Genomic DNA, 21489 nt, shown 5'->3' on the forward strand with positions numbered 1-21489 from the left:
GGAATCAAGACCAATCTTAGCACAAAAGGTATTGAAGTAATCAGTTTTCACATAGCTCCCAATGTAATCATGCTCATAATTTATAACGGGTTCAATACCTTTATCAATATCCCAATCTTCAGTGTTCTTCTGGATCCTTTCAATAAGATCCCACCTAGCTTCAGTGCTTTTGTTGGAGAATGCCCCACTAGAGGAGGCATCAAGCATTTCTTTATCTTGACGAGAAAGCCTTGCATAAATATTTGTAAGAATAATTTCCTTGGGGAGCTCATGATTGGGACATTTGAGCATTAGGGACTTCAATCTCCCCCAAGATTGAGCGATGCTTTCTCCGTCACGAGACCAAAAGTTATAAATATAGTTCATGTCACGATGTATTTCATGAAGAGGATAAAACTTTGCATAAAAGAGAGGCATAAGATCTTGCCAATTTAGCAAATGAGAGTTATCAAGAAGCCTATACCAATCCAAAGCCTTATCTTTTAATGATAGAGAGAATAGCTTTCTTATAACAAAATCCATCGATATACCTGCAAACTTAAATAAGGAGCATAGTTGTGAAAGATATAGCAAGTGTTCACCTGGATATCTATCTCCTGCATATCGATTAGCCAAGACACAATAAATAATACCATTTGGTATTTGAAGGGGCACAATTTCCATAGGTGGAGGAGGCTTCTCCACCGCAATAGCGTTGGGGCGGTTCCCCACAAGCAACAAACCAAGAGCAGAGTTGTCCATAGGGACAAAAAGCGGAAACGGCAAAATAAAAACAGCGCGTACAACGTAAAGGTTTCCTTACCAATTTCACTTACCAATAGCGCTACACTCCCCGGCAACGGCGCCAGAATATGGTCTTGATGACCCACAAGTGTAGGGGGTCTATCGTAGCCTTTTCGATAAGTAAGAGTGTCGAACCCAACGAGGAGTAGAACGTACTGACAAGCGATCTTGAGCTAGGAATAACTGCAAGCACTGAAAGGTAACTTTTTATGGGTTTTCTGGTATAAGCAACAAGGAAATAAATGCAAGGAAAGTAAATGGTGTCGAGGTGCAGCAAGTGGACCAATCCTTTTGAACACAAAGGATAAGCCGAGGAACTAAACTTATAAACACTAAGGCGTTCCTAAGGACACACGGGAGAGATAGTCATGTGCTTTCGCCATATTCCGTCTAGTACTATATTTTGTATTGATAAGTGTTGTGTGGGTGGATCTTTACTAGTGCATCGTCTAGGCTAAGACAAGTACACTCTTATGATTAAACCCCTTACAAGCATCTGCAAATACAAGAGAGAAATTAAGGCAAAGCCTAACCATAGCAGTAAGCTTTAGGATCCAACACTCCCTCGTGCAAAAGTATGCGAACTGGGGTTCAGGTTTCTGTCACTCCGGCAACCCACCATAAGCATTCTTTATACACAATGCATTCCCCTAGGTCCTTAAAAAGGCGAAGTGTTATGTAGTCAACGTTCACATAACACCACTAGAAGAATAACATCATAACTTAAATATCAATCAACACATATTACTTAAACATCATATGACTACTAGCAACTAGACTTCTCCCATGTCCTCAAAAACTAAGGGAACTACTCACGAGACATAAAAGAGATCATGATCATAGGGGATGAAAATATGATGAACAATCTGGTCATAACAATAATTCTCCAACAAAACTCAATATCATTCACCACAAAATAGTAATCAACACCGGCAGAGTAGAGGGGATGAATAGTGCAAGGTACAACTTCGATTGCAATGGTAAAGTGAGATGGGGCGAAGATGGAGATGGTGCTGGTGAAGATGATGATGGTGATGATGATCTCGATGATGCCCCTGATGATGGTGATGACGATGAGGACGATTTCCCCTTCCGGGAGGAGTTCTGCCCGACGGAATCTGCCCGCCGGAAAGGTCTTTTCTTCTCTGTAGGTTTCCTCCACGGAGCAGCGGCGGAACTGCAAAAAACTCCTTTTCTCCTCGATAGTTTTAGGTCACGAGGGTCATATAGGCCAAAGAGGGGCACCGGAGGTGGGACCCACCACCCAGGCGGCCTCCCTGCGCGGCCAGGAGGCAGGCCGCGCCCCCAGGTCGCCTGGGTGCCTGGTGCCCCCCCTCCGGCCCGTTGCCAGAGCCTCCCGACAAACTCGACGCGCTCCCAAAACCTTGCATCCGCGTCGCCCGCTGGACGGAGGATGCAACCTCCGCGGCGCCATTCGTCTCCCATCAGAAGGATGCAACCAAGCACGACGCCATTCGACTCCTCAAGGATGCAACGCGTGCGGGCCATTCATCTACCGACGAAGGATGCAACCACCGCACCGACACCATTCGTCTCCCTCCAGCCACCGCCATCATGACCTCCACACCCGCAGCAGCGTCGAGCCTCCCGAACCACCATCGCACTGATTCCTCCCACCAGATGCAACACAAGACCGGTCGTCCGCCCACACGGCTGCTGATCCAAGCCACCGGCTAGTCCGCTAGAGTCATGAGGCCGCCACCCAGCAGATCCGCACTAGGGACGACGTCTGTGCGCCTCCTGCAACCGACAGGCCGCAAATCCAGGGGAACGACGCCTGAGCACCATGCACCTTCGCCTTCTTGGAACTGGCAACCGCCCATGCCCCGCACGCAGCGGCGCAACTGCGCTGGGACGCCTCCTGCGCATTGCGGACCAAGCGCGCAGGCGCCCGCATGCGCTCACCTCGTTGGCCTCTGCTTGTCGTTCCAGCCGCACAGACTGCCCACCCCAGATCTGGCGCAGCAGCGACTCCCGGACCCCGCGCATCCGTCGCCCAACTCACGCCTCGGGTGCGCACGCGTGTCACCTTGCCTGACTGGCGCGCCGGCCAGCGCGAGCCAGACACCGGCCACCCGCCACGGCTGCCCACATCACCGCCTTACGAGACTGCCCCCGTGCAGCAAGCCAAACGAGCGGGGAAGGGAGGGCCTCCTGCCACCGACCCCAATCAGGCTTTGCCCGGTGGAGCTTGCCGGCGGCGGCAGGTGAGGAGGGCGGAGGAGGAACGTTGGCGGGCAACGGCTAGGGTGTTCGCCCGAGTCGCCCGCGCGCGGGGGGGGGGGGGGGGGGGGGGGGGGTAACGTCGGGCCTCTCTTCGAGATCTCATCTAAATCTTCATTGAACGGAAGGAGTAAACTTATACATATTTGTTGTAGATATTTGTCTATTTTAGTGCTATATATATTTGATGTGCACAAGAAGCAATACCTTCATGACCCTCAAAATGCAAGCCCGTCTACATTATTTGCCTATAGAAGGATCGAACTGAAGGTATCTCTGCTTTTATTCTTCCATCAATCCTTTCTAAAAATAACGTTATTATTGTCTAGGTACAATAGCCGCGAAAGAAAATACATAAAATTCAAAAAAAAATATATATAATACCAGTATTACTTACTCCCTGCAAGTATAAACACGACAGGCCGGAAAATGATTAACGTGCATATATATTATGATAACATGACTTTGCTTGGACCATCAGTCCATGCGTACTCGCTCCATTATTCCCAGAGCGCACATGACACGAGCCAGACCTGCGTACGCACAGCTGGAGCTCCTCTCCTGGATCATTGGCGGCAATGGTTGGTTCGCTTAACTTGACATGACCGGCTTCATATATCATCACACCCTCCAAAGACAGCACCCCGTCTCGCATCAAAAGATGCTCCAAGCCTCGCCGCAGACGGTAACTTTTCGTTGCTTAGCCTCGTATAGTTTCCTTTTCTACCCTGGGTGGGCGCTGGCTAGGTAGGCTTCTCCCACAAGTTGGCTGGCTTTGCAAGCATATTTCTTCGGCGTCAAGCTAACGAACTTCTTTCTTTAGAAGAAAAATAGAACGGCCAAGCTAGCCAACAACCGACTCTTGCTCGCGCAGTCAAACGTGTTCCACAGCCCAGCGCCCACCCGTGCGGGCTCCGCTCCACTACTACCACACTCGCTCCACGTATAAACATCAGTATAAAACACCGCCTCCCCCATCACCAGCAGCCCACACCGAGACCACATCCAAGGATCAAACGCCCGATCGAAAAGGCAGAGGACGGCGAGCACAGCAGGCAGAGAGCGGCGATGGCAGTGGGGTTCCGGCGGGCGCTGGACGCGCTCACGTCGCCCAAGTCGGCGCTGCTGGACTGCGCGCGGCCCAAGAAGCTGTCGTCGTACGCGCGCGTGCGCTCCATCAGCCTCCCGGTGCGCCTCCACCCGCTGGTGGCGGCGCTGCACGACTCGGCGCGCGCGCTGCTGCGGTGGGCGGACGAGCCCGCGCAGACGGGCCCCGCGTGGGTCGCCGACGGGGCCGAGCGGGCGGGGCAGGTGCTGGCGGGGCTGTCCGCCATGCTCCACCACCCGCAGGCGCGGGACGCGCTCCGCCGGCCGTGGACGGAGCAGCTGCTCGACGACCTGCTCCTCCTCGCCGACCTCCACGGCTGCTTCCGGGACTCGCTCGTCGCGCTCCGCCAGCTGCTCAACGAGGCGCACTCGGCGCTGCGCCGCCGCGACGGCGTGCGCCTCGCCGCGGCGCTCCGCGCGCAGCGCCGCGCCGCCAGGGAGGTCTCCCGCCTCGCGTCCTCGGCCCGGGACCTCTGCCACCGCGCCTCCCCCGACGACGACCTGGACGAGATCACGCTCGCCGACGCCTTCGCGGCGGCCACGGCCGCCGTGGCCGCCGCGTCCGCCGCCATCTTCTCCGGACTCTCGTCCGCGTCCGCCGAGTCCGCCGCCAGCGCCGTCCCGTCCCCGAGGACCCCGACGCCATACTCCCCCGCCCGCGCCCCCGCCAGCCCCATGTGGCTGGTCACGGACCTCCTCCGCCGGCGGAGGACCGTGTCCTTCTCGTTCGAGGACTACTGCAACGAGGAGGAGGAGGAGAGGAAGGCGGCCATGGGCCGGGTGCGCGGCCTCGAGGAGTGCGTGGCCGCCGCCGAGGCCAGCGGCGAGCAGGTGTACCGCGCGCTCGTGAACGCCAGGGTGTCGCTCCTCAACCTGCTCACGCCCACATTCTGACGACGCTCCCTCCCTCCCTCTCTTCTTTCCCGTGTTGGGACACGGATTTTTCTCCAGAGCAAGGCTGCATGTGAGCCTGTGAGATTAGTGCTAGAGATTCCATTTCGATTCGTTTGTTGACCCCTGTGTCGTGTGTACATGGTGTAGATACTCTTGCTTGCAATGGAAAATAGTTCCAGTTAATTAACACAAAACCTTGTGCGGAATTGTTTACTCGCCAATCACCTCCTTCGAGTACTCTCTTGCATTGGTGATAATGTGCTGTGCACCCTTTCCTCTACCTGCATTGCTTGTGGAAGAGCACCCCAATAATGGACTTAACTTAGCATTTCTTTCAGCTGTTTTCTTCCTTGTTCTTGACCATTGTGTTCTTCCATTTCAACTGCCAACAATCAGGGAGGCAGAGCTCGTCTCCGTCACATGCATGTATGCATGCATGGAACATTGGCACATTGCCTTCAGCTGCATGCATGCATTCATTGCCGAGAAATCTTTCTGTTGCTTGGGCGCTTTCGCTCGTTCTGGCATCGACTCTCGTGGTACCAATTGTGTTAATGTGCCAAGCTGGAGTGACCAAACTCGATCCATCGCGACGCCAGCTTCTACGGTTCTCCGTGCAGCTGAGGCCGACGTTCATCCACACGCAGCTAGCTGCCCCTGCATGCTCCCATTAAAAGCTTACCCCAACCAATCAACAACTAGTCCCAGCGTGTGAATTACAGAGAACAAAAGGGCAGTGAACCACAGAACTTATGGCACATCACATCTACCAAATATCCATCGAACTGTAGTTTTCACATATGCAGCAGGAGAGTACCGCCAAAACCCCGCAAAAAAAAAGGAGAGTACTGCCAAACATATGCAGCCTGTGCGAAAGATGGACGAAATCATCAGCTCGAGTCGTACGCCGCGAAAGACTGCCGTACATTTGGCTCAAAAGGCGAAAGCAGCCCGGCACCGGGCTCGATCGATCGTCCGTCTGAACGCCAACTTGACAAGAAAAGTGGCTGCTCGCTTTAGCAGTAGGGTCTCCGGCCAACCCTAGACCCTAAACTAATCCGGTACAGTTATTAATAAGCAGCTCGAATGCTCGATCAATCGCGTCGTCGGCGTGCTTGCATAGACATGTCCACATGAACCACATCAATGCAGCCTACAAATAATTTGGAGGTCGTAGCTACTACCTAATTGGGACGCATCCATCCATGCATGGCCCCCGAATAAGTTGTGGGCTTCTGGCTGCAGCCTATGAAAATTCAGAACCCGGATGGGGATGGAGCCCGTGTTGTTAAACCTAATCCTATTCGACCTAATGCTTGGCATAACTTAATTTTTTGGTGGTTGGATTGGATGGTAGACCATGGCGGCCGGTTCGCCCATGTGGGTGATCCATGCCAGCGCCACATGCATGGAGCTTGAGTACCAGACCATTAGAGAATGGATTTAATCTGCGTGCCAAAGCCCTCGTGCGGATATAAGCATTGGATCGGGAAGTGAAACCCTTGATTAAGACGCACACGAAGAAGAAGAAGAAGGTAGCAGAGCGTGCCAAAAGGTCGATAGAATCTAGTAGTAATATAGTTCGCTTGCATTCACGCCGAGGTGGTTTGTATCGGATTTCTTGAACCTTTTGCGGGTGCAAGAAAAATCTCGTTGCCAGTGATGGGGGAGGCGATAAAAAGGAGGGAGAAAAGGACACAAAAAAGATAATTAAAGTTGAACCCACTTGCTGTGGATTGTAGTGCAATTATATTTTGAGAAGAACCACTTGCAGAAATGACGAGTAAAATAATTCTCGCTTTTGTGGCTGCTTTGGGCCCTCATTGGAGTTGAACGGGCCCAGATCGCAAGTTGCTCTCGACCTTTTCTCCCGGGGTCTTTTCAGGCCTGGAGCCCGCTACGCACGATCGTAAGCCCCCATCGCGCATGTGATCAACGCCGCCATCCACCACGGGACCCGTTGCTGCTGGGAGGAAGACAACGATGAGCGAGCACGATCTCCACTGCTCCCTCCGTCCAAAAATAACTGTCTTAAGCTTAGTATAAATTTGTACTAGAGCTAGTAGAAAGTTGAGACACTTATTTTGAGACGAAGGAAGTACTTCAGATCGGTAGTTGGACGTGAAGCTTGGCCTTCGGTTTTCCTCTGTTACTACTCTTCATAATTTCGTTTGCTCACAGTATTTTCAAATCGTCGTCGTCCTTCACACGACAGGATCGGATCGGGGTTCTTTTGGCCCTGTCACGATGAACTGCGGGCGATTGGGATGGCATGGGCGCACACCGGGCAATTCCTATTTATCCCAAATCACCCGTTCTTATTTATCCCAAATCACCCGTTCAGCTCACTTTTCAGCTCACAAGTGACGCATTGCATGTTGTTATTTATCATAATTCAATTTTTTTTCTTTTAGTTTTGTTTATTTAAAATGTTTTACCTCATTTTTTTTAGAATTTTATCATTCATATTACGAAACAGTACAAAGAAGTTGACCCTTACAAGCATACTGAAACGCAAACACAGAAAACCATGAACACCTAGAGTACCTAAGACAACCATAACAAAAAGATCTCCGGAGCCCTGTGTCTTCATCCCTGAATCTTGAGAGAAGACCCCTGCAGCAGAAGGATTTGCAACCAGTCGCAAGCAGGTCATCATCTTCGACCACGGTACAATTGCCGCCATGTTGCTTCCTCCTTTCTTGACACCAGCGCTGAGAGGGCATGGACATCAATCCAACACACCTGCAACAGCCGTCGCCATCTTTGGCTTTGAGTACCGCGAAAAGTGTTCCCTCCGGAAAGAAGAGAACTCGAGTCATCCGACCGGTCCAGCACCGCGGTCGGGCCATCCGTCCGGACAAAGCAGGATCTCCCACCAGCATGAGCGCAGAGGAAGGAGAAGAACAGCAGCAACAAATCATACCAACAAGGAAGAAGAAGTGTCTTCGTCTCCCAACATCCATCGCCCATCTGAGGACCCAAGCGGCCAGTGCCAATGGACCTCCAGCCACCATAGCCCGCGACCTCGACGAGATCCGGGGATCCCCAACCCCGCTGGCTCCTAGGCGAAGGCAAAAGCCTCGTCTGACCGCGAACGGAGCCCGGAGAAGCTTATTTCGACGTGACACCATCGCAACGGCCTCGGCAGCGTCTCCCTCAACCCTAACCCTATCACACATCCACCTAGCGAACAGACCCGAGGTTCCCCCTCTCTCCGGCCGCCGAAGCGGCTGACGGAGAGAGAGGGAACCGGTGGTGTCACCGACGGCGCGTTAGGGAACGCTCGTCGCCTCCTGATCCTACTTTTCCGGAGCGATAGAAGATATTATGAGACCCACAAATGTTTTACCTCTTGAACTGTATGCACAATTCTATTTTCACCATCAAACTTTTTGTGTCGAGGTCTTCGAAATTAAATTTCATGTTGATAGATTCGAGTGATCCTTTTTTTTTCTTCCAAAAAGGCTACAAACAATAAACTGATATCGAGAAGAGACAATCCAAAAAAGATAAAAACAAAAATCAAATCCTAGAAGCATAGTTGCCGGTTTTTATGTTTTTTTTCCTGTGCCGGGAAGCACAATGCGGAAGCAAATTTTTCTTGTAGGAGAAGCAATATTGCTTCTCGTGGATGCATCCCAAGAAACACAGAAGCAAATATGTGATTTAACAAGAATCAAATATGCACTTTCTCGTGTAAGCACTTTTTTTATAAGCACAATTGTATTTTCATGGAAGTGAGAGAACAAACTTGTGCTTATACAAGAAACAAATCTAACCTTCTCGTGGAAGGAATATATTTTTACCTTTTCAACTCCAAAACCTAAGGAAACCAAAAAGGTCAAAAAAAAAACGAAAAGATCATCTAAATTCTGAAAACTTGTGTTGGAAATAAAATTGATAGGGAGCGTCCAATAGAGACATGTGGCAGCGCCTGGGTGCACAAGTTGGCATGCTCCATGACCACAAAAGTGGCTCTTGCAGGAACCCCACAAGGAGTAACCCTTAGTTAGTTGGTATCCTATTTTTTGCATTTTTTTATTGACTCCTATTTTTTGCATAAGTCAGTAATTCTCGCGCACCCTTTCCTTGCTACTTAGATTTGGGCTGGCCCAGGTAGTGCACGTTGTCTTTTCAGGTTTTTTTTTTTGTACGTTCTAGAACCTATAACCTTCACAAACCGTTTTTTTCAGTTTATTATTGTTTTTGTATTTCGTTTTCTTTTCATTTCTTTACATTTTTTTCCTTCTTGTTCATGATTTACAAACGAATGTTGATGATTTTATGTTCTTATTCATTTTTCTTTTTGTTTTTCAAAATCATGATCATCTTTTTGAAACAATGAATTGCAAAGAATTTTTGATTTTTGAATTTTTTTTCTGAAATCGTGAGTATCTGTCAAAAAATCGTGATATTATTTTGAAAATTCAAAAACATTTTCGTGAATTTCAGAACATTCTTTTACAAATTCGTGTTTTTTTGTTTGCAAACCTTTTATATTTTTCGAATTCTCAACATTTTTACAATGCAAGGGCATTGTTTTTTACAAAATGGTGAACATTTTTTAATTTGCGAAAACTTCTATAGATTGGAGAATATTTTTTAAATTTGCAAATATTATTGTGTATTTTTCAAAAAAAATAAAAGTTCAAGAACGTTTTGTGAATTCACTAGTATATTATGTATTCGTGGGCCTTTTCCAAATTGAAGGCATTCCTTTGAACTCACGGATAGTTTTTGAATTCGAGGAAAAAACTCATGATGATTGTCAAATTAGATTTAGGTTTTGAAATCCTCAACATTTTTTAATTAAGAAAAGAAATGGATGAAAAAAAACTGAGCACCCCCGACCTGCACATGGGCTGGCACAGAGCATGCGCGGGAGGGCAGTGCGTGTTTACTCCTTGAGCACAGCATAGTGCGGGGAATATGAGGTCCCGTTGGAGCTTCCTATTTGATGCATCACGCGCTTGTTTATACTAGTAAGCTTGTACGTGCAATGCACGTCTCGATTCAGATAATAAATACATTCTTTTGCAAAATATTTCTGGAAGGACTAACTTAGTTATCTAAATTGCACTTTGATCATTTACACAAAAATAATGAAGAGATGGTTTGAACAGTTGGCAAAAGGGGATCTTCAGACACCAAACAAGGTTTCTGAGTCGACCAAAACAAAATCCACAAACTAAGATAACATCATTCATTAGCTACCATAAACATCTCATCACTTTTCCTCATTCTCCCGTCGGCAACCTTCTTCATCCGGGCTTCCAATTGGTGTTGGTTCGACATCTCCACACGAAGCTTACCGTATACATGTGCATGTTGCCATCACGAGTGATGGACATGTAATCGCTCTGGACCCTGCAGTGACCTGTTCTTGTGGCGGTGGTCCAAGAAAATTCGAATTGTCATAACAAGCTTCTTCGGGATGCCCACAACCACAATTTACAATATATAAACGTCAACAAATAACGAAAGAAATCTGAACATATTATCTCATGTAGCATTGTTTTAATGGATCATTATTTCACAATAGATGTGCACATGCAATGCATGTATCAATTAATTACAATAAAGAAGTGTACATTAAAAATATAACCCCCCCCCCCCTTCGTCCTGTAATATAAGAATTTTTTTGCAAGCTAACATAGCCTGTAAAAACGCCTTATATTATGGAACGGAACGAGTAATTCTTATGAATATTGCAAGCTAATCCCTTATCTAAATGTGTTGCTTAAGGCCATGAAAACTGCAAACCGGAGGACCAAAAACATTGCCAGCAATCGTGCATGTGGAAGCCACACCATGCTTTAAAAAACATGAAATAAAAAAATGAACTTTGCACAAAGCATGAATACAAGTATCCTACACGACATATATGTAATTTCACATGAGTTCGACTATGCCAATTGAAGATTTAGAGGTACCAAAAGATTCTATAAGAGTGACAAACTTGTGATCAACATAAAAGGTGAGGCAACAGGAAAACAAACAAGATGATCAAAATTCATAACACGTAGGGACTTTTATCTCATGAAATGGATCGACAATGAAGATAGTATCCCATAATTTTCTGTCATTCGAAGAGGAATTCGAAAAGAGAACAATGCAAATAATATTGGATCCAGGTCATTGCAGATGGTGTTTGAAATCAGCAATATTTACTTTGATATATCAATATTAAGAATAAATACTTCCTAAAAGTACCTCATATAAAAATTAGACATTCTGCTGATATGTCAGTTACATCATCTTACACCGAGCTGAAATCTAGTGATACATGTTAAATGGTTCAACACTTAACATACAATCCTAATATATGTTGTACCAAATAGAAAATGACTCAAATGAGTCTTCTAGCTAAATGCAAAATGTGTATTCAACATTCACATAGCGCAGTGCACGATGGTCTGCAACAAAACCTGAAAGCGTCATACGGTGATGCCTTTGCCAGCTTAACTTTTCTAGAAGTACATCAAAATTTCAAAGAGGCAAAGATTAGAAGATTTAGTACTACTTCCTCCGTTCCTAAATATAAGTCTTTTTAGAGATTTCACTATGAACTACATACGGATGTATATAGACATACTTTAGAATGTAGATTGACTCATTTTGCAACGTATGTAGTACATAGTGGAATCTCTAAAAAGACTTATATTTAGAAACGGAGGGAGTATAATGAAAACACAGGGCGACTGATATTATAGGCATGTTCTGATCATAAAAGTGATCCTGATTCTAGTAGGCACAACCAGAAAACAAATCACCATATAAGGAGCATCACTGTACATCAACAATGTATGCTTGATGCATAGTTTGCAGGAAGTGAGGAAAGTATCAAAAAGAGCTAAGAGAGCATCTCGAGCAGATCCAAAAAATAAGAACGGAAAATAGTGCACAATAATACTATTTTGGGGCAAGGAAAACAATCTTGCCAGAAAAACCTGTGTTGTGAGCAGCATCAGGCAATTCAAGCTCGTAGCAAAGGTGTACTGATCCTTAATAGTCCAAAAAAATCAAAGTAGTAAAATACACTTGGAACATAAGGAATAACCATAAGTAGTAATACCTTAGATGTTTTGTGATCATATAGCTTATTGTGAGCTCAAAGATAAATATAGGTGTGTATCTTTGTGAATGCCTAAATGCATCAATACGGGAATCTCAACTCATTTATCATTGCTTTGGGCTAAAAATAAAGAAGCCAAAAAAGCATATTTATCCAAATATGTGTAGGAATTTCCAGGAATCTCTTTACATACATAGCTTGCTTTATGGACGAAAACTTGAATTAGCATGGTGATCCCTAAGTGCATTGCCATATAATAAATATGACACTAACTCGGCCATTCACCATAATTCAGGAATATGAACATCATTAGAAATTAACATCTATCTTGCAGTAGATTCCTGATATAGAACATGAGAGTTAGCACAAACTCATACCATAACAATCTGGGGACCAAGGATCCAAGGGGCAGTATAGCCATCAAATTGAAACTATAAGATTACCTCTAGAAGAACTCACACTATTTGCACCAGCAACACAGAGATACAGTAGTATAGTAGCTTCTCTCCATTGCACCAGTAGACCTGTATACATTGCTAACATAGCGCAGGAAAGCGATAATAAATGTAACAATAGAAGAAAAATACACTCCAAATGAAAATTAGATACCATCGAGCATGCCTGATTGGTAAAGAAATGTTGCAGACCATGCAAATAAATAAAAGTACATTCTTCAAAGCACAGATGAGCTGAACTAATTTCAAACTGTAAAGAAAGTAACGAGAGATTTCGTAAACTAAGAATTGAAACAACAAGTAAGAGGAAACTAAACTTACAAATAAACCGTCTTCATTCCTTTACAAAATATGTTGCACTTATCATGAAAGATATTGTACTGAAACTGCACCTGAAAGTTACCAGTAAGACAATGGTCATCGAGGACAGTGCAGAGGGGCGGGGCGGAGTGGATGCAGCAGTGGTTCTATACCATACCTTCTCACATCCAATGTTGCATGAAGTTCCAGCCTGGTCATGTTCTTGATGTCTAATTTTACCCTGAAATATATATGAAATGGTGAGGACTGCACTAACTTTGTCAGTCCCTGCTGCAAGCCTGCAATCAAATTTGCCAACACTCATAGACCATATTAAACAATTACTCTTCTTTCACAAAGGTATTAGAAATAAGGGGCCAAATTATTTCAGAGTTGTAATCATAGAAAAAATTGTTGCCTTGAAGTGTGTTGCCCGTTTGTCTAGAAGCTCCTGGAGCCCAAAACAAATATCAATGTACTACTGACCATGAAGCCTGCTGCATCTTGTTGTCTTGAAGCTCCTGCAACCCAAAACAAATTACAAAAAAAACAATGCACTGCTGTACTGAAGTTACATCTGAATGTCTCGCTTGTGCCAAGCTCCACCAGGAGATATTCCTCCTGCTCTATAAAGCGCCATTGAGCACCCATGTTGAGGGCACCTTAGCCCCTCCAGCTTCGCCACTCCCCTCATACTGCATGTGTAATTTTCCTACAATAGGTAGTATCAATTTACCTAAGACAACACAACCCATAACGAATTTATTCCTCTAGCAAAGAAGCAAGATTAATGACTCTATCTGCAGTTGTTATTCTCATACCTCAATCAAGTAGCGAGCTACTTGAAGAATTGATGCATGTACATAAACCATGACATAATTTTGTCCCGAAAATAAATTCTAAATTGTTATATTATATGTAAGTTGTCTCTCTGTTTTCTCAATCAACAGTCGCTTTTTCTTATCCTATCAATGGCATAACATTACAATCATAAACACCTATCATGGCATAAAACATCTGCGTGATAGAGACCACACAAATAAGAAACAACAGTGTACGCTCAGCAAAATAAGTTGTCACGCTATTGATTCCTTTAGTGAAAATTAACACCAACCTCACAAGTTGTCACGCTATTGATTCCTTTAGTGAAAATTAACACCAACCTCACGAGCAATCGCCTAGCTGAATAGCCGGTAATAGGGCCATCTAAGATGCGAGCCATAGATGGGATTGATAACTGCGGCACCGAGAAGCATGGGCTGGACATGTGGAGGAGCCGCGGTCGACGGCATCCGCCCTCAAGTGTCTTAAGCAAGAGCGATGGCAAGGTGAGTCGTTGTATCAGGGTCACGCACAACCAGGGCGTCCACCAACGCTCCGTCGCAGCTACCGATGGTCAGAGTGGTCCAGGGAGCTGGTGCCCGAGGCTCCGTCACTATGTGACTATGTGATTTTGGTTTGCACAACCAAAAATACCAGTAATAGTTGTAGGCTTAAACCAATCCCAATCCACAACTCTCCGCCACAAGAATTTTCAACCGATTCTACACATGAGGAACATCCAAACTTCCAATTCAAACACATGAACTTGCACGGACGAAATTGATTCAAGTAATACCGACATGAGCAGAACAATTCCGGTCGCATATCCATGGTTCATTGAAATGATGATTCAGTTGTCCAGGCAGAACGACACAACCAGGCCAGCTCGAACAAACACACGAATAAATCCCACAATTTGCAGGGTCTGGTTAACAACTCACAAAGAAATTGCCACAAATCCTAAGGTACCAGCACTCCCATTAGGCGCACTTACAAAGTCACTACACCGAGTGGCTCGATTCTAGCATACGCGCAAGTGAAATTTCTGAATTTTCCAAGTAAAAGCAGCACGAGTGAGCAGGCAGCCCTATCGAAGTTCCAAACACAGACAGACTAAGTGTGTATGTACCGAACGAGCAGCATACCAAGAGAAAGGGAATGAGGGGAAGAGAAAAGGAGGTGTTGGTCACCTAGTAAGTGCTTGTTGTCGGCGTCCGCACCATCCCCGACAGTAGTGCTGCACTGGCGAGCCGTAGAGCCAAAGCTGGATCGGCGAGGCGCCTGCGGGTGCTGGGGAGGCTGAGCTCGGCTAGCCGGTGTGCGGGTGTTGCGTTGGAGTTGGCGTGGTGGCGGCCGTGAGGAAGGTGGTCGGCGTGTGAGTTTGGGCTGGGCTCACCATCTCGCTCGGAACCGGCAAAGAACGCCGCCATGAACTTGGAGTTCAAGCCCCTCCGCTGGACCTCCTCCCGCGTGTCCTAGATCGCCTCCACGCCGTACGCGCAACAAGATCCGCCCCCTGCCACGCCTCCTCGACCGGATCTGGACGGAGATCGTCGCCGCCGCGCCGCCTGGCCTCTGCAGGGTGGCCAATGAGGGTTGAGCGGCAGGACGGCCAGCGGGGCGAAGTGGCGGGGCAGCCGGCGGGGGCTCAACAACCGCGCGACCGGCGGGGGCTCAGTGACCGGGCGACCAGCGGGGGTTGAGCGGCGGGGCGGCCGACGGGGGCGGATGCGGGAGCGACGGTAGCGTGCGTGGCGCCGTGGCGTTGGAGCGGATGCGGGAGCGCCGAGTGCGACACGGTTACGTTGGCAGGGAGCGGTGCCGACGTGCGGGCGCGGTGGTGCGGGAGCGGGTGCAGGAGGCATGCGGGCGAGGTGGCGGTGAGCGCGAGCGAGAGGCGTGCGGGTGCGGGTTCGGTTGACCGAGGACGTGTGGGATGACGAAGCGGAGGATTAGCACTTCGTTAGCGATTCATTTTCGTTAACGGGGGTATCTGAAGCATTGATCATCTGATTGGACGGCCTAGATTGTAATTTGGATCTGCCGTCTCGTCCTTTTTTTAGTGATGATGATGATGATGATGACTAGTAATAATGGTGCACGTGTAAATGCACGTATCATCACATGCATCAAATTTATTTTAAAAAAAAAACTTATTCTACTTTCAAGAGAGTAATAATCTGTATGAGTTATTCACGCACATCAGTTGACATAAATTCATCAGAAAAATGTATCAAGTTTATTAATAATAGACTGAATGAATTCATCAGCTTCGGCTTATGCCCTGGAATGGCAGTCCAACAACTATTCCCAAAATTATTCCACAAAAATAAAACCCCAAAATGCAAAATATATTTTATAGTCAAGAAAAGTTTCATGAATTATATTTCATGAAAATATACAAATAAGTCAATTCTTGGGCATGCTTCACCCATTCTCGTATACAATCTTTTTTGTTTGTGTATTAACAGCCTAACTTAGGACTCTTGTTCAACACTTCAAGTAATGTAAATATAGATCAATGCGTGTGAGTTGCTATGTTCACAACACTCACCGAAGATAACAATGACACATAGCTAAACTATTAATAACATTTGCTTTATTTATAAAGTCGGGTGTCTGTCTTTTCTCAAAACTATAAATAACATATGCACCTGCCTTCAGATATATAAGATTTACACTCGCGCAATTGTAACCATTGTGCTAGAGTAACTTTGGAATAAAATATGTATTAGAATAGTAGTCTTGTATTGGTTAACTGCATTAGGTGCAGCTAATCTCCATCGCCCAAAAAAAACATGTACTCAACATTGCAAACGCTGAAATTTGTTGCATTATTTTGCTCTCCAGCAATAGAGCTTGGTCATTTGTACTTCATGGGTACCTGCAATTTTAGTACCAATGACTAATTGATACAACTAAGTCATTTCGACAAGCACTTCTCCAAGCACAATAAGAAATATACAAGGTGACAATTCTTCAGGCATTTGCACAACCACAAGAGAATAACATAATAACCATTGTTGTTTCCTGTGTTCAATTGATAGGGGCGCATGATACATATACATAATTCCATCAGAAACCAACATTTATTGAGAGTGTACTCCTCTCGAAAATGTGCCAAGTCCAGCACCCATCCTTCAAAAATGATCAAGATGATATGCTCCAAACATTTTGGGAAATGAAGCTCCTCAGAACTGTGATGTTGATTCTCCGTATTCGATATGTCCACTAATTACTGGATGAAATATTTTGTCTCATGGTTATGTGGATACAGACCAGGCTCAATGAAACAGCCGATTCATGGACATGACAAACTATTCAGTTAGATCCTGCATTTTAGTTATATAAAAAAGATAGTCACTTCTCCAGTTCACATAACAGTTCACAATCTAAGTAGAATGGTATATAAAATAAGATATGATTAACTGCTCGAACAGTTGTCATCCATGGCGCCTAGATTTCACAATTCATCAGAAACAATTAATCCAGTGACTTTAGTACTCCCTTTATAAAGAAATATATGAGCGTTTAGATCATTGAAGTAGTGATCTAATTGCTCTTATATTTCTTTACCGAGGGAGTACATTTATTTCTCGCACCCTAAGACATAAATACCATACTAAAATGATACATGTGACGATATTTTCCGGCAAAAACAATTCACCCTACACAAACATGATAGAATCAAGTACTATTCAGCCAATAAACTTTTCAAGGTCAGGAACCCAATATTAATCACATACCACAGGCCGGGGCTTTACAACTCGAATACTATGGAAATGATGGTAGGAAAATCAGGAGGATTGAGGACAATATATGCTCTAGAATTGGTGTAACTGTCCTCGGAAGCCTGTACCAGAATTATATATTTATTGTTAGAACTCAGTTTGGGTAGAAATAAAACAACGAATTTTACTATACAATTAATACATGGTTAGTTGGTCAATATCCTTCCAGAATATTTGAGTTGTATAGATGCATATTATGGCTTGCAAAAGAATGACGATCATCCAGCATAGATATACATCCATTTATCAGGATCTATTTTTTCCGAAGAGAAACAGTAGCATAGACATTCACCTGGATCTATTTGCGAGTCAATACATAACAAGGAGTAGCAAGGAGTAGCACAGAAAAACCTTTTCAGTGGAAATTTGTTTTGGCTCTCATGACAATGGTAGTTTGGTCCAGATGGAGCCCGAATGTCCATGTGCTCTTTCGACCCCATCTGTGCCATTTGAGACTATTTGCCACGTTGTTTTGTCCCATGGATGGCTCATACTCTGCAAATCCATCCAGGAGTTTAATTTGTATTCGTGTACATATACAAATTAAATTTGATTCGGCAATAAATTCCATCATGGAGTTATACGTCATCCATGTCTGCCCAATTTACGACTATGTACATAACACTTGTTAAAGAAAACAGATATTCTATTTAGTGATATGTTAATCATTACTATGTAGCAAGCATCAAACAGTCTTGGTGTTTTGAAGTAACAGCGTGCAACTCCATACCTATTCATTAATGTAGAGATGGAAATTTGATTTAGGCAGACCGCAGACAACACAGAATTTTTGTTTTAATTCAAATCACCTCCTGTAATAAAAATGAACTACAAAATAAATAAATAAGTAAGCTTAGTTGACTGGAAGTAGCATGAAGATGAGATGATTCCATATTCCTCTCATAGATTCACGGATACCACACCTAACAACAACCAGGAAGATTGGGACATCAATTTCAAATGCCAGGTCGCAAGAGTCGTGCACCTGTACGAGTTCTTCGGCTACTTGGAACACAACATGGATGGGAGGCTGACACTGAGCAGGCGCGGCCACGACATTCGTCCACGGCTGCAGCCTGTCATCCTCGATGGTGTTGGTTCCTCGATGATCGTCCCTGGTGGTAGTTCCCGGAGTGCTCAACGGAGATGGTTCCAGCTCAATCCTCCCGGGGTGCATCAAGAAGTGATTGATCAGAGAAATAATTTATGGCACGTGGTAAACATTCTACATGGATTGAGTCCGAAATAGTGGACGACTACAAAAGAAAGATTTTGCATGCTTAGTATCCAAGTATAGTGTTCAGAGTCCGAACCAACCGTTTTTCCTTTGTGCTGACAACGACTGCAAGAAGCACAACAAAATGACGGCTTCTTCTTTCCCCTCAAGCTCTTGAATTAATAGACAACCATTTATGCTCTGGTTTCCATGCTAGTTTCACCACCAAACCATGCAGACACTCCAGTTTTCAAGCAAGACACACACCAAGAAATTGCACATGCCTTCATTTGCCCTTGCTCTTGTGGTACTCATCTCCTTGGCCTCTCTCACCAGCTCCTCACGAAGCAGGAGAGGGGCTCCCTTCTCCAGTTCCTCGCCGGGCTCTCACAAAACGGTGGACTCGCTACTTCATGGGAGAACGACACGGATGCAGCAAGTGTGAAGGGATCACCTGCGGGCAAGATAGGACGATCACACATGTGCTGTTGCCTTTTAAGGGCCTCGAGGGGAACATCTCACGGTCCCTTGGGATCCTCGGCGCGCTGTAGCACCTTGATCTCTCTCACAACTCACTCTCCAGTGGTCTACCATCAGAATTGGTGTCGTCCAGCAGCATCACAATCCTTGATGTCAGCTTTAACCATCTCAATGGAACACTCCACGAGTTGCCCTCTTCGGCCCTGCCCCAGACTCTCCAGGTACTGAACGTCTCAAGCAACTTATTTACAGGACACTTTCCATCCATGACAATGGGGAATCTGGTCACACTCAATGCCAGCAATAACAGCTTTACTGGGCAGATACCAACTCAACTCTGTAGTACCTCACCACCCTCACTGTGTTTGAACTGTGTTTCAACGAATTCAGTGGCAGCATCCCCCCAAGTCTTGGTAATTGCTCCAGGCTAGAGAGCTCGGGGTTGGATACAACAACCTCACTGGAGTAATCCCAAATGAACTCTTCAACGCAAAATCATCGGAGTACCTGTCATTGCCTAACAATGATTTACATGGAGCTATCGATGGTACAACATAACCAACCTCAGAAGTCTTGTAACCCTTGATCTTGAAAGGAACAACTTCAGCGGCAAGATTCCAGTTTCTATAGGACAAATCAAGAAATTGGAGGACCTCCGTTTGAACAACAACAACATGTCAGGGGAGCTGCCGTTTGCTCCGAGCAACTGTACAAATCTGATAACAATTGACCTCAAGAGCAATAATTTCAGTGGGGAACCTACAAAGATGAATTTCTCCAACCTGCCCAAGCCAAAGGCAGGCGACACGACCTGCATGCGCCCGCAATCTCCGCTCTTTCCGGCTCCACTCCTTCGTCCTCCTCCTCGGAACCGCCCCCTCTCGCCTCCCCACCCCACTCCACGAGCCGGACAAGGCACGCAGACAAAAACCTCTCGTCGGTCGCCGTACCTCGACCGATCGATCGACCGGGCGGGCCACACGTCAATGGCGGACGCCGCCGGGAAGGCGCAGGCGGTCCGCGAGGTTCGCCAGGGCCGCCACCACGCCCTGCGCTGCACCCACCAGGCGTCGAGCCAGCGACAGGAGGACGCCGGCGTCCGCGCAGCAGCTGTAGCAGGGCCGCGGCTCAGTCACGAAGCCGCGTGGGAGCGGCGGGGGCGGTGGTGGGAGGAGGCCGCCCGCACCGACGCAGGCGCTGCGGGAGGTGCAGAACCGGCTGCGGGACAAGTGCCGGGTCATCGACGGCTGCCTGCGCGCCAACACAGCCGGCGCGCGGGGCGAACAGGCGACGGGCGGGGCGAGCAGGCGGAGGGCGGGGCGAGCAGGCGGAGGACGGGGCCGAGCAGGGGGAGGCGGCGGGCAGAGCGAGTAGGCGGAGGGCTACGGGCGGGGCGAGCAGGCGGAGGGCGGGGCTGAGCAGGCGGAGGGCGGCGGGCGGGGCGAGCAGGCGGGGCGAGCAGGGGAGAGGCGGTGGGCGGGGCGAGTAGGCGGAGGGCTGGGCTGAGCAGGGGAGAGGCGGAACAGGCGACGTGCGGGGCGAGGAGGCGGAGGGCGGGGCTGAGCGGGGGAGAGGCGGAGGGCGGGGCTGAGCGGGCAACGGGCGGGGCGGGCGGGCGGGTGCGGAGAGGGGAGGGGAGGGGAGAGGAGGCGGGGCTGAGCGGTTTACTCGACGAAGAGAACTTGCGATGTTAACGAAGGATGTGTTAACGAAGGATTTCGTTAACGACGAGTTTAGACCATTGATTATTCAATTAGACGGTTCAGATTTTATGTTGGATCTGCCTTGTCGTGCTTTTAATAGTAGAGATGATAGTAGATAGTAGATAGATAGTAGATAGTAGATGCATTTCTTAAACGGAAGTATGAAGCCTTCCGCGTTGGGCCGGCCCGACTAAAAATGCGCTCATGGACAATGGAACAAGATCTTCCGCATCAAACTGCGATGTATTAAGAGGACCGCCATTTAACCGGTTGTTACGCGTCAGACGATGGATCTTTCTAAAAGATCTGCCGCCTCAACAGTCTTTTGATCCGATGTTATCCAACGGCACATATATTTCTTCATGATTACAACAAAGATATTGTTATAAAATTCTTCTTCACAACAAACCATATATTGCACAAACATTTGCAACAATGTTCTGTTACAGAATTATTGTTTTTTCTTCTTAACTTGAATGCAACAAGTGTGTTATTGCGGAACAACTTCTGCAATAGAGATGATGTTGTGATTTTTTTTCCATCTTAACTTTTTTACAATATAGGTGTTGTTGCGAAAGAATTTCTGCAACATGGATGATGTCACAGAAAAATTGTT

At 46.6% G+C, this 21489-nt stretch overlaps 1 protein-coding gene and 3 long non-coding RNA genes across 7 annotated transcripts; all 4 read right to left on the reverse strand.

Moving 5' to 3' along the window:
* Window positions 1–10075: 10075 nt before the first annotated feature.
* On the reverse strand, window positions 10076–15593 carry LOC123437615. Of its 3 annotated transcripts, XR_006628793.1 has the most exons (5): window positions 14874–15593; window positions 13040–13573; window positions 12883–12953; window positions 12550–12642; window positions 10076–12447 (listed from the first exon to the last, which is right to left on the reverse strand). It is a non-coding gene; the product is annotated as an uncharacterized LOC123437615 (long non-coding RNA). The 3 variants fall into 3 exon arrangements; XR_006628805.1 differs by having other exon boundaries at window positions 10076–12642; window positions 13040–13556; XR_006628799.1 differs by having other exon boundaries at window positions 10076–12642.
* Window positions 15594–16669: 1076 nt separating this feature from the next.
* Window positions 16670–17859, reverse strand: LOC123437652. Of its 2 annotated transcripts, none has more exons than XR_006628831.1 (3): window positions 17767–17859; window positions 17430–17536; window positions 16670–17015 (listed from the first exon to the last, which is right to left on the reverse strand). It is a non-coding gene; the product is annotated as an uncharacterized LOC123437652 (long non-coding RNA). The 2 variants fall into 2 exon arrangements; XR_006628837.1 differs by having other exon boundaries at window positions 17826–17857.
* Window positions 17860–17875: 16 nt separating this feature from the next.
* LOC123437668 lies at window positions 17876–18546 on the reverse strand. The gene is made up of 3 exons (XR_006628849.1): window positions 18460–18546; window positions 18205–18302; window positions 17876–17969 (listed from the first exon to the last, which is right to left on the reverse strand). It is a non-coding gene; the product is annotated as an uncharacterized LOC123437668 (long non-coding RNA).
* Window positions 18547–18661: 115 nt separating this feature from the next.
* On the reverse strand, window positions 18662–20430 carry LOC123437636. Its single transcript, XM_045115725.1, has one exon. It carries the CDS (start codon window positions 20409–20411, stop codon window positions 20154–20156), a length of 258 nt encoding a protein of 85 aa, XP_044971660.1. The 5' UTR covers window positions 20412–20430; the 3' UTR covers window positions 18662–20153.
* Window positions 20431–21489: the final 1059 nt, after the last annotated feature.

This window comes from Hordeum vulgare, chromosome 1H (genome assembly GCF_904849725.1).
Source record: "Hordeum vulgare subsp. vulgare chromosome 1H, MorexV3_pseudomolecules_assembly, whole genome shotgun sequence".
In the NCBI taxonomy this organism is placed as follows: domain Eukaryota; kingdom Viridiplantae; phylum Streptophyta; class Magnoliopsida; order Poales; family Poaceae; genus Hordeum; species Hordeum vulgare.

Bases quoted from the DNA above. Each gene is read 5' to 3' on its own strand.
- LOC123437636 (XM_045115725.1), bottom strand. From the start codon at position 20,411: ATGACCCGGCACTTGTCCCGCAGCCGGTTCTGCACCTCCCGCAGCGCC.